This window comes from Betta splendens, chromosome 24, assembly GCF_900634795.4.
Source record: "Betta splendens chromosome 24, fBetSpl5.4, whole genome shotgun sequence".
Classification (NCBI taxonomy): Eukaryota; Metazoa; Chordata; class Actinopteri; order Anabantiformes; family Osphronemidae; genus Betta; species Betta splendens.
Window position 1 is genome coordinate 10,459,395 of NC_040901.2, and position 19,023 is coordinate 10,478,417.

Here is a 19,023-nt window from a genome sequence, read left to right on the forward strand (position 1 = left end):
AGTAAGTTAACGAACATAGCCAATCAAATCAGGTCTAAGGTCTTACGCTGAACGTGACATTTACCCGCCCTGTGATTGGATAAGCGCTCGTGAGCGCCTGAAACGCGGCACTTTGTAAACTTCCTGAACAAAACACAAAGAGCCGTTAACTACCAACCGTTATCGTTCTGTTTTGTATTCCGTTCCGTATTGGCTAAAGTAGAAGAAATGATAGATCTAGTTGCAGATATGCCTTTCACGCCATTTTTAAGACGGACCTTTCACAAAAAGTTGGGTTTTGTGAGGAAAGGCCGGCTAACCGCTCTGCTAGCTAGCCTGTCCCTGCGGTTGGTCCGCCATTTTCAAACAGGCAACTACATACGGTACCGGTGGCTGACAGCTTCTGGAGAACTATAACTGTACCGCTGGGAATGCCTGTTGCTTGCAACTGATCAATCTGGTGTTTGGAGCGAGTTGAGTTGTTCCACCAAGGCAGCAACGGGACACCAGAGCCCCGGCCGGACACTGTCAAGCTACGGTGCATTTAAAAACAGACATGGCGTCAGCATCAGCCTCCATGACAATAGAAAATGACTCATTAAAGAATCAGAAACGTTGGTAAGTGCAAGACATTTACTTTTATTAATTTTGTCATTTCGTTTTGTTAGTTTTAATGAATAAAATAGATAGTAAAAATATGTAAAGTTAAAAGGTCTGAACATTTTATAATATAAATACAACTGAAGTCTAGAAAGTAATAATAATAATATAATTCAACTGAATTACTATGTTGGTGCTTCACAGTTAAAGGTGAGTATTAAGGTCAACCCCAGCACTGCCCTGGTTCCCAACTCCTTATCTCCCGCTCTGTTTTCACCCTTGACCCTTACGAAAGTCTGAGGCAAACTGCCCCTGAGCGTTCCTGTGATTCTGTGATACTTTAATGACTAATTGATGATGCACAAATAGCACAGCTGATTGGATTTATTAACATACTAAATAGCTTAACATAACCATTTTATTTATAGAATCTATATCTGCTTATGCTATACCATTTGCTCAGATGTTCACATATAATATCCAGGACTGATACTGAGGTTCTGCACATCTTTTTGATTGTACTATATCACGTGTCATAACAAGATCAGTGCAAAAGGAATGATCACTGAGCATATGTACTACACTTTCAATGCCCTCCTAATGTTGCTATTCCACTTCCCAAGCAGGTCATTATCAGGCTTTTTCACTCATATGGATTTAATAATAACATATACTATAAATTTTATGTGTTTAAGTTCCTTTATTTGAACCAAAGCTTTATCTCTTTTAATAATGCTAACAGTAAGTCAGAAAAGTCTTTACATAGCGACGTGTTCATGCATACATGTATTCCCTGTATGGTTTATTGTACTTGATAACCTCTGACCTGTTTTCACTGAGGAACTGTATCAGTGAAGGTTTTATTAGGTCTGGTCAGAAACGCTATCTGTCAGTTTCTGATATCCTGAAATAATAATGTGACTTTGAGCGAACATGCTGCTTTATGGCAGGTGTACACTGCATGACTTCATAATGTCTGGACTTTCAGCTGTTTGCTCAGATTTGCTAACAGGTCAATAAACTATTGCACAGTTTGCATGTGAGATTATTTGATTTTGCATTTGAGATATTTTTGTAGTCCAAACATTAATGGGCAGACAAAGATATTTATTTAAAAGAAAACTTTTAGGATAATACTTTCTAAGACTGAGGTAGAGCTGCGAAGAGAATGACAGCTGAGCCTGGCTCCAGGATTCCCTTGCTAGCAGTTAGGAAAATGGAGGAATGAATAAATACTGTAGGTTTAGTAATAGTACAGTTCGTAGAGGAAACCACATCCTGGGTGGAAACGCAGCCCAGAAAAAGAACACTATACAAAAAAAAGAATTTAAGACATCAAATCTTTAATCTAATTTAATTTGTACCTCTGACCTTGTTAAAATCCACAGTCCTGCCCACTGTTACATGCAGACAGTTTTATTTTAGCAGCATGTTGCATGGCTCTAGCAACATTTAAACTGTAATCATTAATAATTGGTAAAATTATGACGAGAAATTATTTGCACATCTGGCAAACCGTAGTCTGTAGATATGCAGTGATTAAACTGAGCAAAGCAAATGTCTAATATGAGCCCAGCTGCATTTCCTTCACATTCTTCTATCTAGGACTTGTAACACTGCTTTTCAACAGTGAAATATTAATAATCATTATTATTAGTAGAGCAACATACTGACAAAGTTTATGCTAATGAACTTTACCCTGAACGATTGATTTTACTGTCCCCCTGCAGGGGGACTGCATGTGTCTACCTCCTGTGAGTTCTCAAACCCTTCATCAGGTGGAGAACAGCAGCAGAGCAGGCGTCCAAATAAGCAGCACCTTAGCATTCTACCTATTATAGTCAACTACACATGGTGTCAGGCTGTCATTACCAGCAGGGTTACATGAATGATGCTAGCCTTTCATGACAGACCATTGCATCACAGTCAGTATTAGCAAGCTAATGCAAAATACTGGACTTAAAACACAACATACAGCATGCGGGCACAGATTATACCCGTTTTACCCAGACTGTGGACAAACAAATGCAACATGTGCACAGTGAACCTCAGGTATTTAGAGGCTTTGGTCCCTTTGGACTATCTGTGTACATGTCCGTCAGTGTAAACATGGTATCTGAAAAACCTCTAAAAGTTGCTGATGGAAATCTATTGCAAAAGCCCATTGTGCAACTTTCAGATATGTTTATATGATCAATGAAGAAAAGGGAAAAACATATTTTCTATATTTTAAAAATCAGATTTTCTCACTTCGCACTCATAAGTCATAAAGGCCATAAGTAAGTAAAGTATTTGAAATGAAATCTGGTTTCATCCAAATTGAATTGACTACTGCTTATTACTTGTGGTGTACTTTCCGCTACCTGGACCCCCACCGATACAACAAACAGACCGAAAACCTTTGAGTCCAAGTCAAGGTTCAGCATCTAAATCATGTGAATGTCAGGTGAATGTTTTAACGGTTTTCAGTTTGAGTTGGGGCAGTGGAAGCGGAGCACCCATCTTCGAGTTCTAATACCAACTACTGTAAGTACTGATAGAAACACTTTATCTTTTAAATGCATGACTGCTGATGAAGTATACGTGCCTGACTAACTCATATACTGGCATTATAGAACATAATGGCATTTTTTACTTGATCTTAATTATTTAACTCCTACTTATTAACAAATAAAATCTAAGCCAACATTTACATATCAGATAAAACTCTAATATCTGTTTTCTTAATCATGCAATGAACTGAGCTTTTGTATTTAATAATTGAACCATACAGCCTTTCATAGGACATACAAATTTATTGTTTTATATATTAGAAATTATGTAAAATCACTAGAATCTGATTAAAGTAACCTTCTATCTGCTCTGATCAATTACAAACTGTATATGTTATCCCTAACTGTACAGTCAGTTGTAAATAGCCATAAACGCATGTGTGCTGCATATTAAAGATTTTTAACATTTACCTTCACTTCGTAAACCCATAATTTGAGATGGATTTTTTTTCGTTTAATATTCAGGTGATTGAGGTGGACTTTAAGGATTGATCGACAGTAAAAAAGTACTGAGCTGAAGCTGAGCCATCAGTCTCTGAGTGCTCACCAGCCCCAGGGGAAAGAGCTATAACGAGCCCATCATGGGGGCCTCTAAGCTCTGCCTCTTGCTGCTCCTCAGCACATCGACGTTGGCTTGTGAGTATATCTGTGTTGTTTCTTTCAACACTGTGCATTTTAACTGAATTGGTTTTCATTTCCCCCAAACCAAATCATTTATAAATTGTACTACTAGTCATGAACTTTGAAATATATAACAACCTTGCAAATATCTATTGTAATTACACTTACTGTAACATACTTTTAAAGATGCAATACAGGTACAAAAAATAAATTATTTCATTGTTTTATGACCAGTTGCCCAAGATGAAGATCAGCCAACTTGCCTGCGTAAGTTATGCCCAACTGCATAAAAAGATTCATGAAATCCAATGGGCACATTTACAACAAATAGTTAATAGTGGTTTTGTCTTCCAGTAAACCAAAGGTACAAGACCCTTCACAAGTACGAATATCAATACCAGGCTGAGTCTTTGAATGAAATAAACGGAGCCTCACCACTCAAGAATGGACCCAAGGCCTCGTGCACCGTATGTCAAACTTCATTCATTCAGAATCATTGTTGCTCATCCAGCTGTTCTTAGTAAGGCAGACAAACACTATTTTTGTCTTACAGATTGAAATTGAAGTGCCTCAGTCTTGCAGTTTTATCCTTCGCACCACTGGCTGCAGCCTGAGTGAGGTGGTAGACACAGACGCAAAGGGAAACCCTGTGTTTGCACCTGCATCCACTGCTGATGCCTTCGCTGCTGAGATGGAGAAGTATGTTAATCTGTGAAAGTCACAGGTCATTCTGTGCATTTCACCGATAACTACATTTACTGGACATTTCCTTGTAGATATCCTCTGAAGTTTGTCGTTGATGGCGTGTACGATGTGAAACTTTACCCTGAGGACGGAGAGTCAACAACAATCCTGAACTTTAAAAGAGGCATCATCTCTGCACTGGCCGTACCGCTGCTGGAAGAGGGCGAGAACAGGAACATGGTACAGTACATCAAGGACATAGATGTCTACCTTATGACTACCTTCAAGGCATTTACAATTCCCAAATGTTTCTAAATTACAAACAGCCTCTAATCAGCTACCTAATCTTCACTTTTAGCCCACCATCCACGGCAAGTGCAAGACCTCTTACCAAGTCAATGCGAGAGAGGACATTGCTACTGATGTCACACTAAACAGATACCTTTCCAAATGTGAAAACTTTGTTCCAATTAGAGATTATAGCAGCCCTCTGGCACTGATCTCTGGCATGGTAAGATATACAGTATGCCTTAAGACACAACTAAGTCAAACGTTCATGTTTTAAATAACTATTTTCATGCAAATTCGCAATAAATGTTTAAAAAAGAGATTTTAAAAAGTCCTCACAGTTACTGCTGCAGAGTGACTCACTTTTGGTTCTTTGTCAGCACTACCCTCTGGCTCAGCTGTTCAATAGCTTCCAGACCTGCAACTACAAGTTTGACAATGACAAGAAACACATGACGTCTGGCTCGTGTGCTGAGAAACACATTCTCATTCCCTTCTCTCACAAGTAGGTCGAGCTGTGTATAAGACTGTAAAAGGCTTAGTCATGTAAATGTGTTTTATTGTCCTTTTCTGTGCCATGTTTTCTCCCCAGGGGGGAATATGGAGTGACAAGTGTTGGAAGGCAAGAGTTGACTCTGGTTAAGGTTTCTCCTCATAACGACAGAGTCTTTAAGCACGGTAGGATTTTTGGTTTGTTTTGATTCTTAACTGAATTCATAAAAGCAACATTAACTTGTTGTGTATATGTTTGTTTGTGTATAAAAGGTGATGTTGTCCAGGGTCTTCAAATGCGAGCTGTTGAGGATAAGAGTGCTGTCCAGGATAAAGCTGCCTTTTTGAAACTCTTGAGAGATTTATCCACTCTGCCTGAATCTGAGGGTGAGAGGAGACCCCGCCTCTTCCACCAGCTTGTTACTATGGTCAGTGGTATGAAGGCTGACACCCTGAGTCCTGCCATCCCCGAGGCTCTTGCCGTGTCCCAGGCCCTAACTTACCAGGTTCTGGCCCAGTGTGGAACTCCCGAGTGCAGCAGTGCTATCATGCAGATCCTCAGGACCTTTGACATATTTTCAGTGAAGATTGACGCCACTGTTTTTGCTTTGGGACTCGTATCAAATCCCTCTGCTCTACTGATTAACGACATGCTTGAGATGGCCAAGTATAAGCCCAGCAAGCCTATAATGTACGCCCTGAGCAATGTTGTGAAGAGGTGAGCAAACCGAGTGAGCAAACTCATGTGCTGTAGGATAAGACAAAGAGGCATTGTTTATTTTCTTTTCAAAAGGTTTTACAACGTTGAAAGAAAAGTGATCCCTGAGATCCACTCTGTGGCGGAATTCATGGCTGCTCGTTTGGGTGACTGTTCCGGCTCTGATATTAACAATTTCATGACACTGAGAGTAGGTATCTCACCCGACAGCACAAAGACAACTCCAAATTAACGTGATTGATTCCACAATAATTGTTTTGGTTGTGACCACAGGTTGTTGGAAACATGGCTCCAGCCGTGATGCCTGCAAGTCCTGCCCTGAGGTCTGCTGTGATTCAGTGTGTAAACCAGCCTGCAGCTTCCCTTGCTGTACAGCAGGCAGCCATCCAAGCATACAGGCTAGTCACTGTCCCAGAGAAGGTAGTTCATCAGTTTCACTAGTTGAAGACACTGCTGCAGACATTCTTTTTACTCTTTGGTAATGTTGGCAATGTGTTTTGGTCCCAGGATAGAGAGATTTTAATACAGGTGCTTTTGGACCACACCAGCTCCACGCAAAAGCGTATTGCTGCTTATCTGATACTCATGAAAGACCCGCAGCCAAGTGAGCTGGTTAAGCTGAACGATGCCTTATCCAGTGAGCAAGATGTACAAGTCAAGAGCTTTGTGGTTTCCCACATTAACAACATTTTGGCCTCAACTGAACCTGATACCCAAGAGTATGTAAAATGTGGCTCTGTATTAATATTTATACATACATAGAAGTTTTTAAACAACTTTTCTCTTTACTATAGACTCAGACAAAGGATCCGTGATGCCCTGCAGGGTAATGACATTGGACCAATTATGGACCGCACCAAGTTCTCCAACAATTACAAGATCGGATATGTGGAGGGCAACATGCTTTTTGAGGGCTCTAGCTTCTTGCCCAAAGAAGTTATGCTTGAAATGACACTTAAAGCATTTGGCTATGACATTGACATGATGGAGGTAAAGCAGGTTCATTCAACTTATTCTTTCAGACCATTTTAAATAAGTGCAGTTATAACAGGAACATGTGTTACCCTTACAGATTGGTATGGCAGGCACAGGGTTGGAGCCAACTGTAGATGCACTGTTTGGAGAGAATGGATTCTTCCCCGACACAGTCTTGAAGACCGTGTACTTTGTCTCTGACAACATGCCACGTAGTGTCAGTGAGATCCTGCAGGACATGCTGCCTGCCCTAAAGAAAGATAGAATGAAAAGACAGGTATTTAAACATGTTGCTAACAGTATTTGGACTAAAATCATGCATCATGAGCAAATAACAGATTAGTAAAAATTCTATTTAGGCTGCCACAAACCTGGTTGAGGAGATTGAACTCAACTTCAATAAACTTGTGAATGAGCTGAAGGCTTCACAGTCTCCCGAGGCAATGGTGTATCTTAAACTGTTGGGAAATGAGCTGGGATATCTAAGCACCAATGAAATGGAGGGGATGACTTTTTCTGCTGCCATGATGATTCAGAATATGCTCAAGATGTTCCCAAGTGACGTGAGGAAGACTACAGATATTTAAAGAGCTGATATAATAGTTTGTCGATATTTTATATTTTCTGTGTGTATATTTATTTGGTACAGCTGATGGCAGCACTGGTGACTAAAAACGACAACACAATCTTTGGCCACTACATCTTCATGGACAATGAATTCTTTCTGCCTACTCTCACTGGTGTACCGCTAAGAGTTGCACTTTCAGGTACCTTCACCCCTGGTATTAAAGGTGGTCTCAAGTTCCGTGACATGGTTAGTAATCGTAAATGTATTTAAATGCCACCAATACCTTTTACTTTACTTATCAATTCATCATAAACAAATATTTTCCAAACAGAGAGAAGTTGCCTTCCTGCCTTCAGCTGGTGTTGAGTTCGTAACTCACATTGGCTCACACCTCCCTGAATATGTCAACTCTGGATTAGAGATGCACAGCAACATTTTCCATGAGAGTGGGCTCAGTGTTAAGATCTCTGTGAACCATGACCAAGTAAAACTGACCATCCCTGCTCCAGCGAGTCCTATAAAGCTCATCAAAATAACGTACGGCTTTAATAGGATCCCTGACAGCTCAGTTGAACATAACAGCTGGGTTTGTGCATAGTATAACACGAGCTATGGGTAATCATGGCACATCTCAGATTACATGCATTTCAATTTTAGGAACTCCCTGGTGGCAGTGACCAATGCTGAAGTGAAGACAATCCCCTCGAGTGCCACAGACAAGGTTGATGTTGATGAGTGCACTCCGGTCTTTACTGGAATGAAATACTGCTCTGCTCTGCAGTACAATGATGCTTCCTCTCAAGGGACCTCCCCCTACTTCCCTCTTACAGGAGACAGCAAGTAAGGAAGACTCTTTGAACCTCCAGCAACTGTTCCTCTTAAAGAATTTGAATAGCAAATATTGAAATCCTTCATTAATGTCTATAGATTTGCTTTGGAACTTCACCCTACTGGTGAGGTTACCGAGTACACAGCCACTGTTGCTTATGAGCTCCTCAAAGAGGGGGAAGAGGGTCGGCTGAAAGTTGACTCTGTGAAGTTTATTCTGAGAGCAGAAGGTAACTTTATATTGTAGTTTTGAGAGTATTTCAGTTTTGGAAAGCTCAGAAAAGCTTTTCTAGTTGCTTATTGATATATTGTGTGATCAACAAAAGGTGCAGATCCCACTGAAGCCAGAGCAATCTTGAAATATAACAGAAAGAAGACTTTAATAACAGCTGACATCCAAATCCCTGACTATGATGTGGAGGCTGGATTCAGGCTGGGGGTTGATGGGAAAAGCAAAGGAAAAACAACTCACTCAATCTCTCTTGACATTCTAAACAAGAATATCCCACAGCTCTCGCTGGTTGGCCGTGCCAAGTAAGATAACAGCCGTGAACTGTCATGATAAAAAAATGTTAGCACATCAGTGAGATTTTATTGACTGACCGGTGCATCTTTCAGTCTTAAAGCCATGAAAGAAGGGATGCTTCAAGGACAACTTATTGTCCCCTCAATAAACACGGACGCCACTGTCACAGCTAACATGAGATATGAACAAGAGCTGGAACTGGAGCTCAAGAGTGAAGTCAAGTTGATGGACGCCACATCTGAGCAGAAAATTGCTTTGAGATACAGTACGATATTCTCCCATTTACTCTTTATGCAAACATTGCACGAATCGTCTCAGGTCTTAGGAGTCACTTAATGCATCCATGCTGTTGCAGGTGGTGAAAAGATTGAGGTGGCGTTCAATTCAGATGTGAACACAAAGACCGCCAACTTGCCAGGGGCTGAGGTGCTTGCGATCTATGGGAATGATCTTCTTGACACACAGGTGGGGCAAACTGACATGAAAGTGGGTCATATCTTCAAGATGTTTTCAGAGGTACGCGCCTTCTGCAATGACTTCACTTTTATTTAGTTAAAGTCAAAGCATGCATAAAACACTGCTTGTTTCTTTTAGGCAGCAAACAACTACATGGAAAAATACGGTGATAATATTCCTTACATGAAGGACATCAGAATACCAGAGATTCCTGGGATTTCAGTGCCGGACACACTCTTCCTGAATACGTACGTGTAAACAATGCCAAAGTGTTATGTCTTTTTAAAACATTCATGCTAGAAATGCACTTTAATTTGTTATTTTTAACAGTGAGGCAAAGGCTGCTTTCTACTTCAACAATAAGTACTTCACCTTTGCGATCCCTGTCCCTCTTGGAGGAAAGTCAACAGAGGATCTTAACTTCCCACCAACTTTAGCTACACCTAGATTGTCATTACCCCAGTTTGGACTTGATATTCCTTCAGTGGACATTCCCATCCCAGAACTTGAAGTCCCAGAGAGAATTACCATGTCTTTACCTCTTCTTGGCAAAGCTGAGCTATCAGCTCTGATGAGGAGCAACCTCTACAACATGAAGGCCTCAGTGGCTGTGGAGGAAGATGCCCCAAACTACTCGGCTAAGTTGAATGTGAAGGGAACCTCCCCACTTGACATCCTCTCAGTAGAGATTGACGGTATTTATTCAGCAAAAACATTAACGATAATGATTTATTTATTATATTGTTGTCCTCATGTTGCATTCAAACTGATTTGTTATAATGTTCTTTCTTTACTTAGGCTTGGGGGCTGTGATCATCTCTGATTCAATTATGGCCAGTTTAAAAACCTCTTTGGTCCATGAATTCATTAAAGTCAGTATTAGTATTGAAGAGGAGGCTTCCTTTACAGACAAAATCAATTTGAGATCAAGTAGCGAGATTGAAGCCATGAGTTCATTAGGGGTCAGTTTTGAGATAAAGCACACGGGTACGACTGGAATCAACAGTGAAGACATTTCTGCTGACAACATGTTTAAAGGAATGTTCAGAGTTGGACCCATGTACGCCAACACCACTTCAGCCCAATCATTTACCATCTTCCCATTCAGGCCAGAAGCAAAGATTGATGCTACTGTTGAGTTTGATTCCACAATTGTTAAGGCCCAGAATTCAATTTCTGCAACCCTTTCCAATGGAGAACTCTCAGTTCTTTCTAACACTAAAGCCTTTCAGGACAGCTTGACACATGTTGCTGAGTTTTCCTTCAAAGACCGCCAAGTGTCATTGAAATGCGATTCAAATGCTCTTGTTCTTGGTGTGAAGATCCAGAAGCAAACTGAAGCCTCTGCTGGTGTCAGTGGAGTGACCATGAAGGTGGAGACAAACATGGAACTCTCTGAAAATCGTGGCTACACTCTGCTGACTGCCTCTCTGGATGGTAATGGTCTAGCAGTAAACAACAACGCCATGCTGAGGCTTTTTGAAAACCAACTTACGCACAAAGCATCACTGAAGTTTAACAACAACGGCTTGACCACAAGTGGAACAACCTCTGTGAAGAGTCCGCTGTCTTTGGAAAATACTTTTGAAGCTGGGGTTGATTTTTCAAAAGCTACTTTATCCATTACAAACAGGGCAGCCCTGTCAGGCATCAACATTAACAATGCCAACACACTGACGGTTACACCTTCCACTCTTGACTTCAAGTCCAAGGCTCACGCCACTGGAAGTGAGTATGCCTCCTACACTCATGATATAACACTTGGCCTGAAGCCCTACTCTGCCTCTGCAAATATTAACAACAACATGAATCTTCTGTCTGCCAACATTAAAAACGAGGCTAAGCTAGAGGCAGAGCTTCTAAAGTTTGGTGTAATTGGAAGCCTGACAGCCACCTATGGTCATGAAGAGATCAAGCATACCTATGAGCTAAAATATGCTGAAATGACTGCTAATGCAAAGTTCAACACCATTGGAAAGGTTTTCGGAGCGCATATGAACCACAACACTGAGCTTGACATCTACGGTCTGGCTGCCACCATCACCAATGACCTCCGTTTCAACTCCCAGCCAATGCGTTTTGACCACTCCATTCGTGGCAGTGTTGTTCCTTTTGATATCAACTTAGATGCCCTTTTCAATGCTAATGGAGAAATCATCAAGTATGGAAAACATAATGCGCAGCTCTATGGCAAGTATAACCTTAAAGCACAACCTCTGGCGATTGTTAGCATGCACGAATGCAGGGCATCAGTAACCAATACTTTAGATAATGATTTATCCCTTGAGACCACTTTTGACACTAAAGCAGGTATTGTTCTTACACCCCAAGAGCAGCAGACCAGATATACAATGACATCCAAAATGAATGAGCATGCCTTTAATCAGGGATTGACTCTTTACAATAGTGCTGAGAAGACTGGAATTGAGATTGTGGGCACAATATTTACAAACTTATTCAATGCAGACTCTCCAGAGAACCAGGAATTCACAATCTCTGCTTTTGTAAAATATGACAAAAGCACAGATAGTCATGTAATTCAGTTGCCCCTAGTTGAAAATGTGCCTGTCTTACTGGAAAGCATCAAAGGCTATGTTGTGCCTGTAGCAGAATCACTGCAAGATTACATGAAAAGTTGTCAGTTGAATGTAGTGCTTGATGATATTCACCGGGTTTTGGTTTTTTTAGAATCGCGGATCAAAGACAATGTAATTCAGTTGAAGCAGCGATTCAGTGATTTCATGCAAGAATCCATCTCTTTTGAGGATTTGGAAGCTTCTTTAAGAAACCTGAAAAAATCCTTTGAAAATATACTCTTTGGCCTTATGTGGGGTTTAGGAAACTGGATGATGTATATAGATAAAGCCATGTCAAGCAATGCCTTCACTAAGGAGGTACGGCAACAGCTGCTTGCCTTAGAGAGGGAGTATAAAATTTCACAATTCATAAACCACAATTTTGAGATGATTATACCTTGCATTGAAGAAATATTCAAACTGTTTCCTGAAGAGCTACTAAATGATCCAGTAAAGTATATTATGGTTGTGGTTAAAGACGTTGACATCCCAAATAGGTTGAACATATTACGTGCCAAGATAAAAGAGCTAATTGTAAAGTTGGATGCTGATGAAATAATTCAAGCCTTTTTGGAAAAGCTTGGGGAGCTTTTCCAGCAGTTAAAAATTGAGAAAACCATCGAGGCTGTGTTACAAATTGTAAAAGATTTAGAAATACAAAATAAACTAATGCAAGTAATTGAAGCTGGTATTGCCAACTTGAAATCAATTGATGTCAACCTTATAATTAAACAATTGAATTTTTTAATTGAAATAGTGGAAAGTGTGAATTTACTGAATTATAATGAGTTTGTGAATTTCACCAATCTTATTATTCATGAATGCGCAGCTTATGTTAATCACATGATCAGGAGTCTTGAAATTCCCCAGAAACTGGAAGCAACTAAAGATTTTGTTAACTTTATCATTAGCTCTACTGGACGTTTTATGGAGCACCTGAAAAAAGTCAAAATTGCAGAAATCATCAAATCTTTCCAGGACATCTTTGATGAGGGATTGGTTAATAACGTTAAGACATGGGCTAAATTCATAAAACACAAAATTAAAAATCAAAATTTTAAAGATGTGATTACTAAATATCTAAATATGTTTAGAAAGTGTTACGTCACTATCATAACTATCATGACCCAGAAGTTTACAAGTACAGTTAAGACAATTGAGACCATAGCACCTAACCTTAAAATCACCAGTGAGATTCAGCAGATCATTGCTGGCCTCAGTAAGGAGTTGATGAAAGGTGAGCTGTTTGTGCCATCCCTTCCTATCCCGTTCACTGATCTTGTTCTACCCTCAGTAGTATTTAGGATAGATGATTTTGAAATTCCAGCACAGCTGGACATCCCTGAATTCACTATCCTGGGAACCTACACTGTGAAAGCCACAACAATTTCTTTAGATGACATCAAGCAGAAAATTACTGAACTAATTGATTTCATTATAAACCTAGAAATCAAAGTGCTTGATGCAGATGCTTTATTTGGAGACGTAACATTGAACTTTCTTCCTACCATACCTGAGATAAGCTTTCCTGAATTCACATTTCCTGAAATGTCATTCCCCAACATCCCAAATGTTCCGTTAGAAAAGCTTGTTAAATCTCTTGAACTTTCTAAGATCAAGCTGCCAACCATTCCACATGAGATAACTGTCTCAAGCTTTGGCAAACTCTATGGCGAGATCAAACTCCTTACCCCCACCTACACAATGGAGACATCTGGAGAACTCCAGAATCCTACTAAGAATAAATTAACACCTGAGTTGACTGGATTCCTTAATTCCTACGCCACATCGAAACATTTTGAAATTCTAAACTATGAACTTAACTCCACGGCCCGTATTTCAGTCCCAAAAATGAGTCGCATTGTCTTAGCTGAGACAGTAAAGTTCAACCATGTTGCCTTTAAAATTGACCATCAGGCATTTGTAGCTCTCTATGGCCTCCCATCAGCTCAGGCTCAGGCCAAGACAGAGGTTAAGGTTAAGACTACACCCTATACTGCTAAGTATGCAAACACAGCCTCTATTGCTATCGGAGGAGGGATATCGGCTTCTTTTGATACAGGATATAATCATTTACTTTATCTCCCATGGAGCAGTGTCAAAAGTGAGGCCAGTGTCACCCAAAAAATTGTTGCTAAGCAAGATGGTCCCTCCTTCACTCTAACGGTTGATAATTCCTGTGAAGGCAAAATTAACGATGATGATAGCAACCACAAGAGCAAACTGCAATTATCAGTCACTCCAAGTGCTGTCGGACTAACTTTCTCTGGTGACACAGACATTGTGGGGTTAAGGGTGAAACAGCATATTACAGCTGAATCTGGCACCTTTAGCTATTTCAAGTTTAATGTACGCAACGAGGCAGAGGCTCCAGTGTTTAAGAACAGTCTTTTTGTAGCATCTGGACAAGGCAACCTTTATGATATGACGGTTGAGCTGAAAGCAAACCATAACACTGAACTGAAGGGTGAAGGCAAAGGCTTTATATCCAATACATTCAACCTCGTAGCCCGTCCTTTTGAGTTTGTCTATGAATTTCACAACAAAGGAACTTTCACGCTGGGCACTCTGAGATCCTTGCCTGCTAACATAGATCTGCAGAAAGATTACTCCATCATTCTCAGACCCGACAGCCAGCTGATAGCCACAGTAACTCTGTTTCGCCTGAATCAATATAAAACATTCTACAACTTTACATTCAGCAATAATGAAAAAGAGGCTGGCATCTTTGCTGCAATGGAAAATGCAGATTTGTTTTACTTTTTGTCATTCGCTGTTGTCAGCCCTGAGCTTGAAAACCTTTTGACTACCACTGAACAAACTGTGGCTGTAGATGCCAAGCTTGTTTTCCAGAAAAGTCGGCCACTTGAAATCATGGGCTTGGTTCAGATTCCCAATATGGTCAACATGATCTCAGAGCTGTCTGTTAAGACGGACTTCATCAATCTGAATGTCAACGCTGGACTCTATCCTGAGGATAATCTTGTGTTTCGTCTGGGAGCTACCACAGCTTCTGTGTTTGAGAGTTTAAATGCAAAACTGCAAGTAACGACCAGTTTAACCACCAAGAGAGGAATCAAGTTGGCCAATTCCCTGTCTTTTGAAAATCCCCACATCAACGGCAGTCATGACAGCACTATAAGTGCGAGTAGTGAGAGAGATGTTTCCTTGAAGTCAACCACTAGAGCAAACATGGCTGGAACAATAGATACAGACTATCTTGTTTTGGGAGTTCTGGATAATGAGGTCAACGTCTACCTCAATAATGATGGCTTACAGTCCACTTCCAAGGTTATTACTGATGTCAAGGTCAACCATGGCACCACCAGAGTCATTAGCCTGGATCTAAATAAGAATCTTGCTATTGAAGCATCCCTGAGCCACGTGTACGTTGTGCTGTCATACATTAACAACAACGAGGCAAAACTGTTCAATTTCCACACCAAGGGGAAGCACAATGCCAAGGCAACCATGAATGTTGCAACATCATCCCTGAGTACTGACATCGAGATTGACATTTTGCAGCCAAGCAACATGGGTGACATTAGCATCTCAGAGAAAACTGTTGCTAAAGTGACAGTGCCAAAGCAGAAAATGTCTACCACTGCCAGGTTTTCCAGCCCACTGTACACCGCCAACCTGGAAGCAGACTTAGAGGGTCAGGGGCCTGTTTTCAAAGGGACCTTTAAGTCTTCTGGAAATTCTGACAACATGTTCCCAGCATATGACATAAAGGGTAAGTTTGTGAAAATGACTGATCACATGACACCTGTTTACGCATTGCTGCAAATGCTCAGTCTGACACAGGTATTTCTTTCAATAGCTTCTACAACTACAAACTATGAGAATCAAGCTCTGAGCATGATTAGCAAGGTTGCTGTGACTGGTTTAAACCTTACCATGAATGTGGATCACGTCATTACCAAAGTCCTAAGGTAGGTTTCCATGATATCATCAATTTCAAAAACTGCTTCCGGTTACTAAGTTACTGTACAGTTAATGAACTTCTTGACTTGTTAAACTTTAGGATGAAGCACCAGGCTGAGGACAGGTACAACTATTGCTTTGGATTTAGTCACATTTAGTCAAACCTTCTATTAATATTATTGTATTTTATTCCAGTGTATCTCGCCACACCCTGAGGGTTGACTTCTCCATTCCAACCGTCACCGTTGCAAACTTCGATTATGCTGCTGGAAGGGACGGTATCAACGCTTCAGTATCTACTCCAGTTACTGGTTTTGTGGGACTTCAACTCAATGGCCCATCTCAGTTGAGTGCAAGGGTCTATCATCGTTCTCCTGTGAGTATTATAAGCATGTTTTAAAAATGAACACATCTGTATTTGAAATAATCTTTTATTTTTCTTGGACTCAACAGTCTGCCCCTGAAGTCGATGTTGACATTTTGGTCGTGAAATCATCTCCTGTGGACGTTGACAAGATGAACCTGCAGATTGTGTATTATACAGAAGCATACAATGCAATGGAGGATGAAATGTGGATCAGATTTGATCCCATCCTCTCTATCTATGGGAATTTTGAGAACGAGCTTCTGTCGGCTTTGGCTAAACGCCTCGCTGAAGTGATAGACCCGACTGTCAGTGCACTGTCTGCTGAGACTGAGGTCTACTACAACTCCTTTGTCGAGGATTTCAGCGCCATTGAAATACAATTGTCCAGTGGTGACGTTATCACTGGAGACCAGATCTGGAAACCAATCAGCGCAGCTTTCAACACAACATATAAAGAACTGATAGACTTTCTTAATAGTGCCAATATTCCTAATGAATTATTTTGGAAAATGTTTAGTGTCATAGCAGCTCCTTTTAACTACTGTGAGACTATCAAGTATGATTATGAAGATGCAGTGACTAGTGACATAAATGCCCTCTATGAGAAACTTTTCCCAGACATGAAGATCAGGGTCGACCAGGTCGGTGCCCAGTGCTGTAAACTGCTCAAATATGCGTATGATATTTTAGACTATGTGTATAACCAGTACTGGATCATCGAACAACTGATTACTGATTTACAAATCCAAGTTTTAGAGAACACTGAACCCTATGTTGATTATAGTGACACTAAGTTTGAGATTAACCTTACGTTTCCCTTCCAGCAGTAAGTAACACTCAGACTAAGGCCCAAGTCCATACAACACGCCACTATATGTTTAAAATCATGCCTGGAAACACAGACAAACCTGTACCCATATTTGTAAATGTGAGTCAACAAAAGAACCTGTCAAAACCGTGCGTAATATATTAATTAAGAGTATTACTAAAACAAAATAATGGTGTGAAAAATTGTACTCTCCTTTTTTACCTTAACCACCAACCTTTGTATTTTTTACTTTAGAAATAGAAGATATTACAGGAATTACACAAAACAGCACACTTGAGCTGTCCATTTTTCACGGTTTAACTTTGATTTCCAGGGACCTTTTCTCAATTTTCCTCAGACTCACAGAAGATCTGTTAACTAGTTCATACCTTCTTGATCACTTTGACCTGTTTTAAAAATTTGGTTGCAAAAATTTTCACTATAGCTATTCCAGCAACATTTTCTCTTCCCTTTTGCAAAACAGGATGTCATTTAAACAGACTAAACTTCATTTTTTTAGCTTTGGTGACCAAACAAAAACTACAGAAACCATCTATCCATAACTAGCAAGACAAGTATGAAACACCTTGGAGTTTGACACTCCTTGACTCCCAATCAGTCTGCAGGCCTTAAAAAAGGTGCCAGGTCTGTGTTGTTCTTTGCCAGCATAAATGGAGGAGGTCTAAAGCAGAGACTGAGTATGAACAGTGTCTTATCCTCCAATAGATTTGACTGTATTTTGGTTTACATCTGTTTTCAGTAATATTTACATTTTCAGTTTTCAGCTGCAGTTTGAAAAACATGAATGTAATGGATTCAATAAAAAACTGCATCAAATCATTTCTTCATCTGGATCCAATTCTTTGCAAAACAACAAATTTGAAAAAAACTACAAACACAAGAAATAGCAGGCTACAATGTCAATCAATGACGCACTTATTCACACTGAGTTCGGTGTTTTGTATTTTGCTGTCCACTGTGTAATGACTGATCGGACCCATTCATATACTGTTTGCAAGTTGTGTTGTTTGAAGGCAAATTAAGCTTTTGATGCCTATTTCAAATGTTTTGGCACATTTAGAGCCAACAAGAGCATACAAAATGTGTCATTTTGACCATGTAGTCGCTGTTTAGGCCAGCGTGTAAACTGTTTAAAGTATGCGGAGTCTCAGTAGACTGCTGCATCAAAGCAATCGATAAAGACTGTAATATACCTGTGACCTTGCATACGCAGCAGACAGACGCTGCAGTCCAGTGCTCCTTTGACAAGAGACTTGATAACAGCCTGTTCATTTTCAGTCTCCTCCTTATCGCCGTCTAAGTGCACAACCCCAGCATTTATACCAGTATGGATTGTGTAATGGATAGTTCTCAGCCTCTCAAACTAATCAGCTCATGAACAAGCGCACAAATTCACAACTGTAATAACGTCTGCCAACCAGAGGGAGTCACTGTCACATCTTTACATACAGTACAATCCCTCTGCTCCAAGTGACTCTACATTCAGTGTCTGTGTTCTTGGGCTGAAATATTATAAAGACTCAGGGCTCAATATAATCTGTGAGTATCACATATCATGTGCAAAACTCTGTCAACATTCAGTATAAAAACTGTGACAATAAATATTACCCAGTGTGACCCAGGGCAATACAAATTATGTGATATTATTATATTTCCGTGGCAACTGTAAACAAACAAACAACAGTGTATGACTGGCGCACACTGGGGGAGCTACAGTTACAGTTCTGATGTGGTTGCAATGAGCCATAAACCATAATAATAAATCACAATGAACAAATCATTTATTAATAAAGACTGTGTTCAATGCACCACCTCCAGGGACCTGTTATCGATCTGCTGGCTCCCTGACAAGGATTTTATATACTCACAAATAATGCAGGGATGCATCCTCCCTATTAAACACAGCTGTGCACCTACTCTTCAGACCTTTCTATAAATATTAATGTTTTTAGTAAACAGCATCTTATCTTTGTTTAGTGCCAGGTCCAATAGTAGGACTCCTTCTGAATAAATAATTGATTACTAAGCCCTTTAAAC

General features: G+C 40.2%; 1 protein-coding gene across 3 annotated transcripts; it reads left to right on the forward strand.

Moving 5' to 3' along the window:
* Positions 1-102: 102 nt before the first annotated feature.
* Positions 103-17,805, forward strand: apobb.1 (apolipoprotein Bb, tandem duplicate 1). Of its 3 annotated transcripts, XM_055506330.1 has the most exons (31): positions 104-597; positions 2,310-3,105; positions 3,597-3,767; positions 3,987-4,019; positions 4,107-4,219; positions 4,306-4,451; positions 4,529-4,676; positions 4,795-4,947; positions 5,105-5,229; positions 5,317-5,402; positions 5,490-5,934; positions 6,010-6,124; positions 6,208-6,354; positions 6,442-6,653; positions 6,729-6,924; positions 7,007-7,186; positions 7,269-7,472; positions 7,559-7,723; positions 7,809-8,014; positions 8,135-8,317; positions 8,405-8,535; positions 8,632-8,839; positions 8,924-9,096; positions 9,187-9,347; positions 9,426-9,535; positions 9,618-9,982; positions 10,086-15,599; positions 15,687-15,798; positions 15,891-15,914; positions 15,986-16,166; positions 16,244-17,805. In XM_055506330.1, the coding sequence occupies exons 3-31, from the start codon at positions 3,713-3,715 to the stop codon at positions 16,985-16,987; spliced, it is 10,635 nt and encodes a 3,544-aa protein (XP_055362305.1). In that variant the 5' UTR covers positions 104-597; positions 2,310-3,105; positions 3,597-3,712; the 3' UTR covers positions 16,988-17,805. The 3 variants fall into 3 exon arrangements, with proteins under 3 accessions (XP_055362306.1, XP_055362305.1, XP_028996953.1); XM_055506331.1 differs by lacking the exon at positions 15,891-15,914 and having other exon boundaries at positions 103-597; XM_029141120.3 differs by lacking the exon at positions 104-597 and having other exon boundaries at positions 1,945-3,105.
* Positions 17,806-19,023: the final 1,218 nt, after the last annotated feature.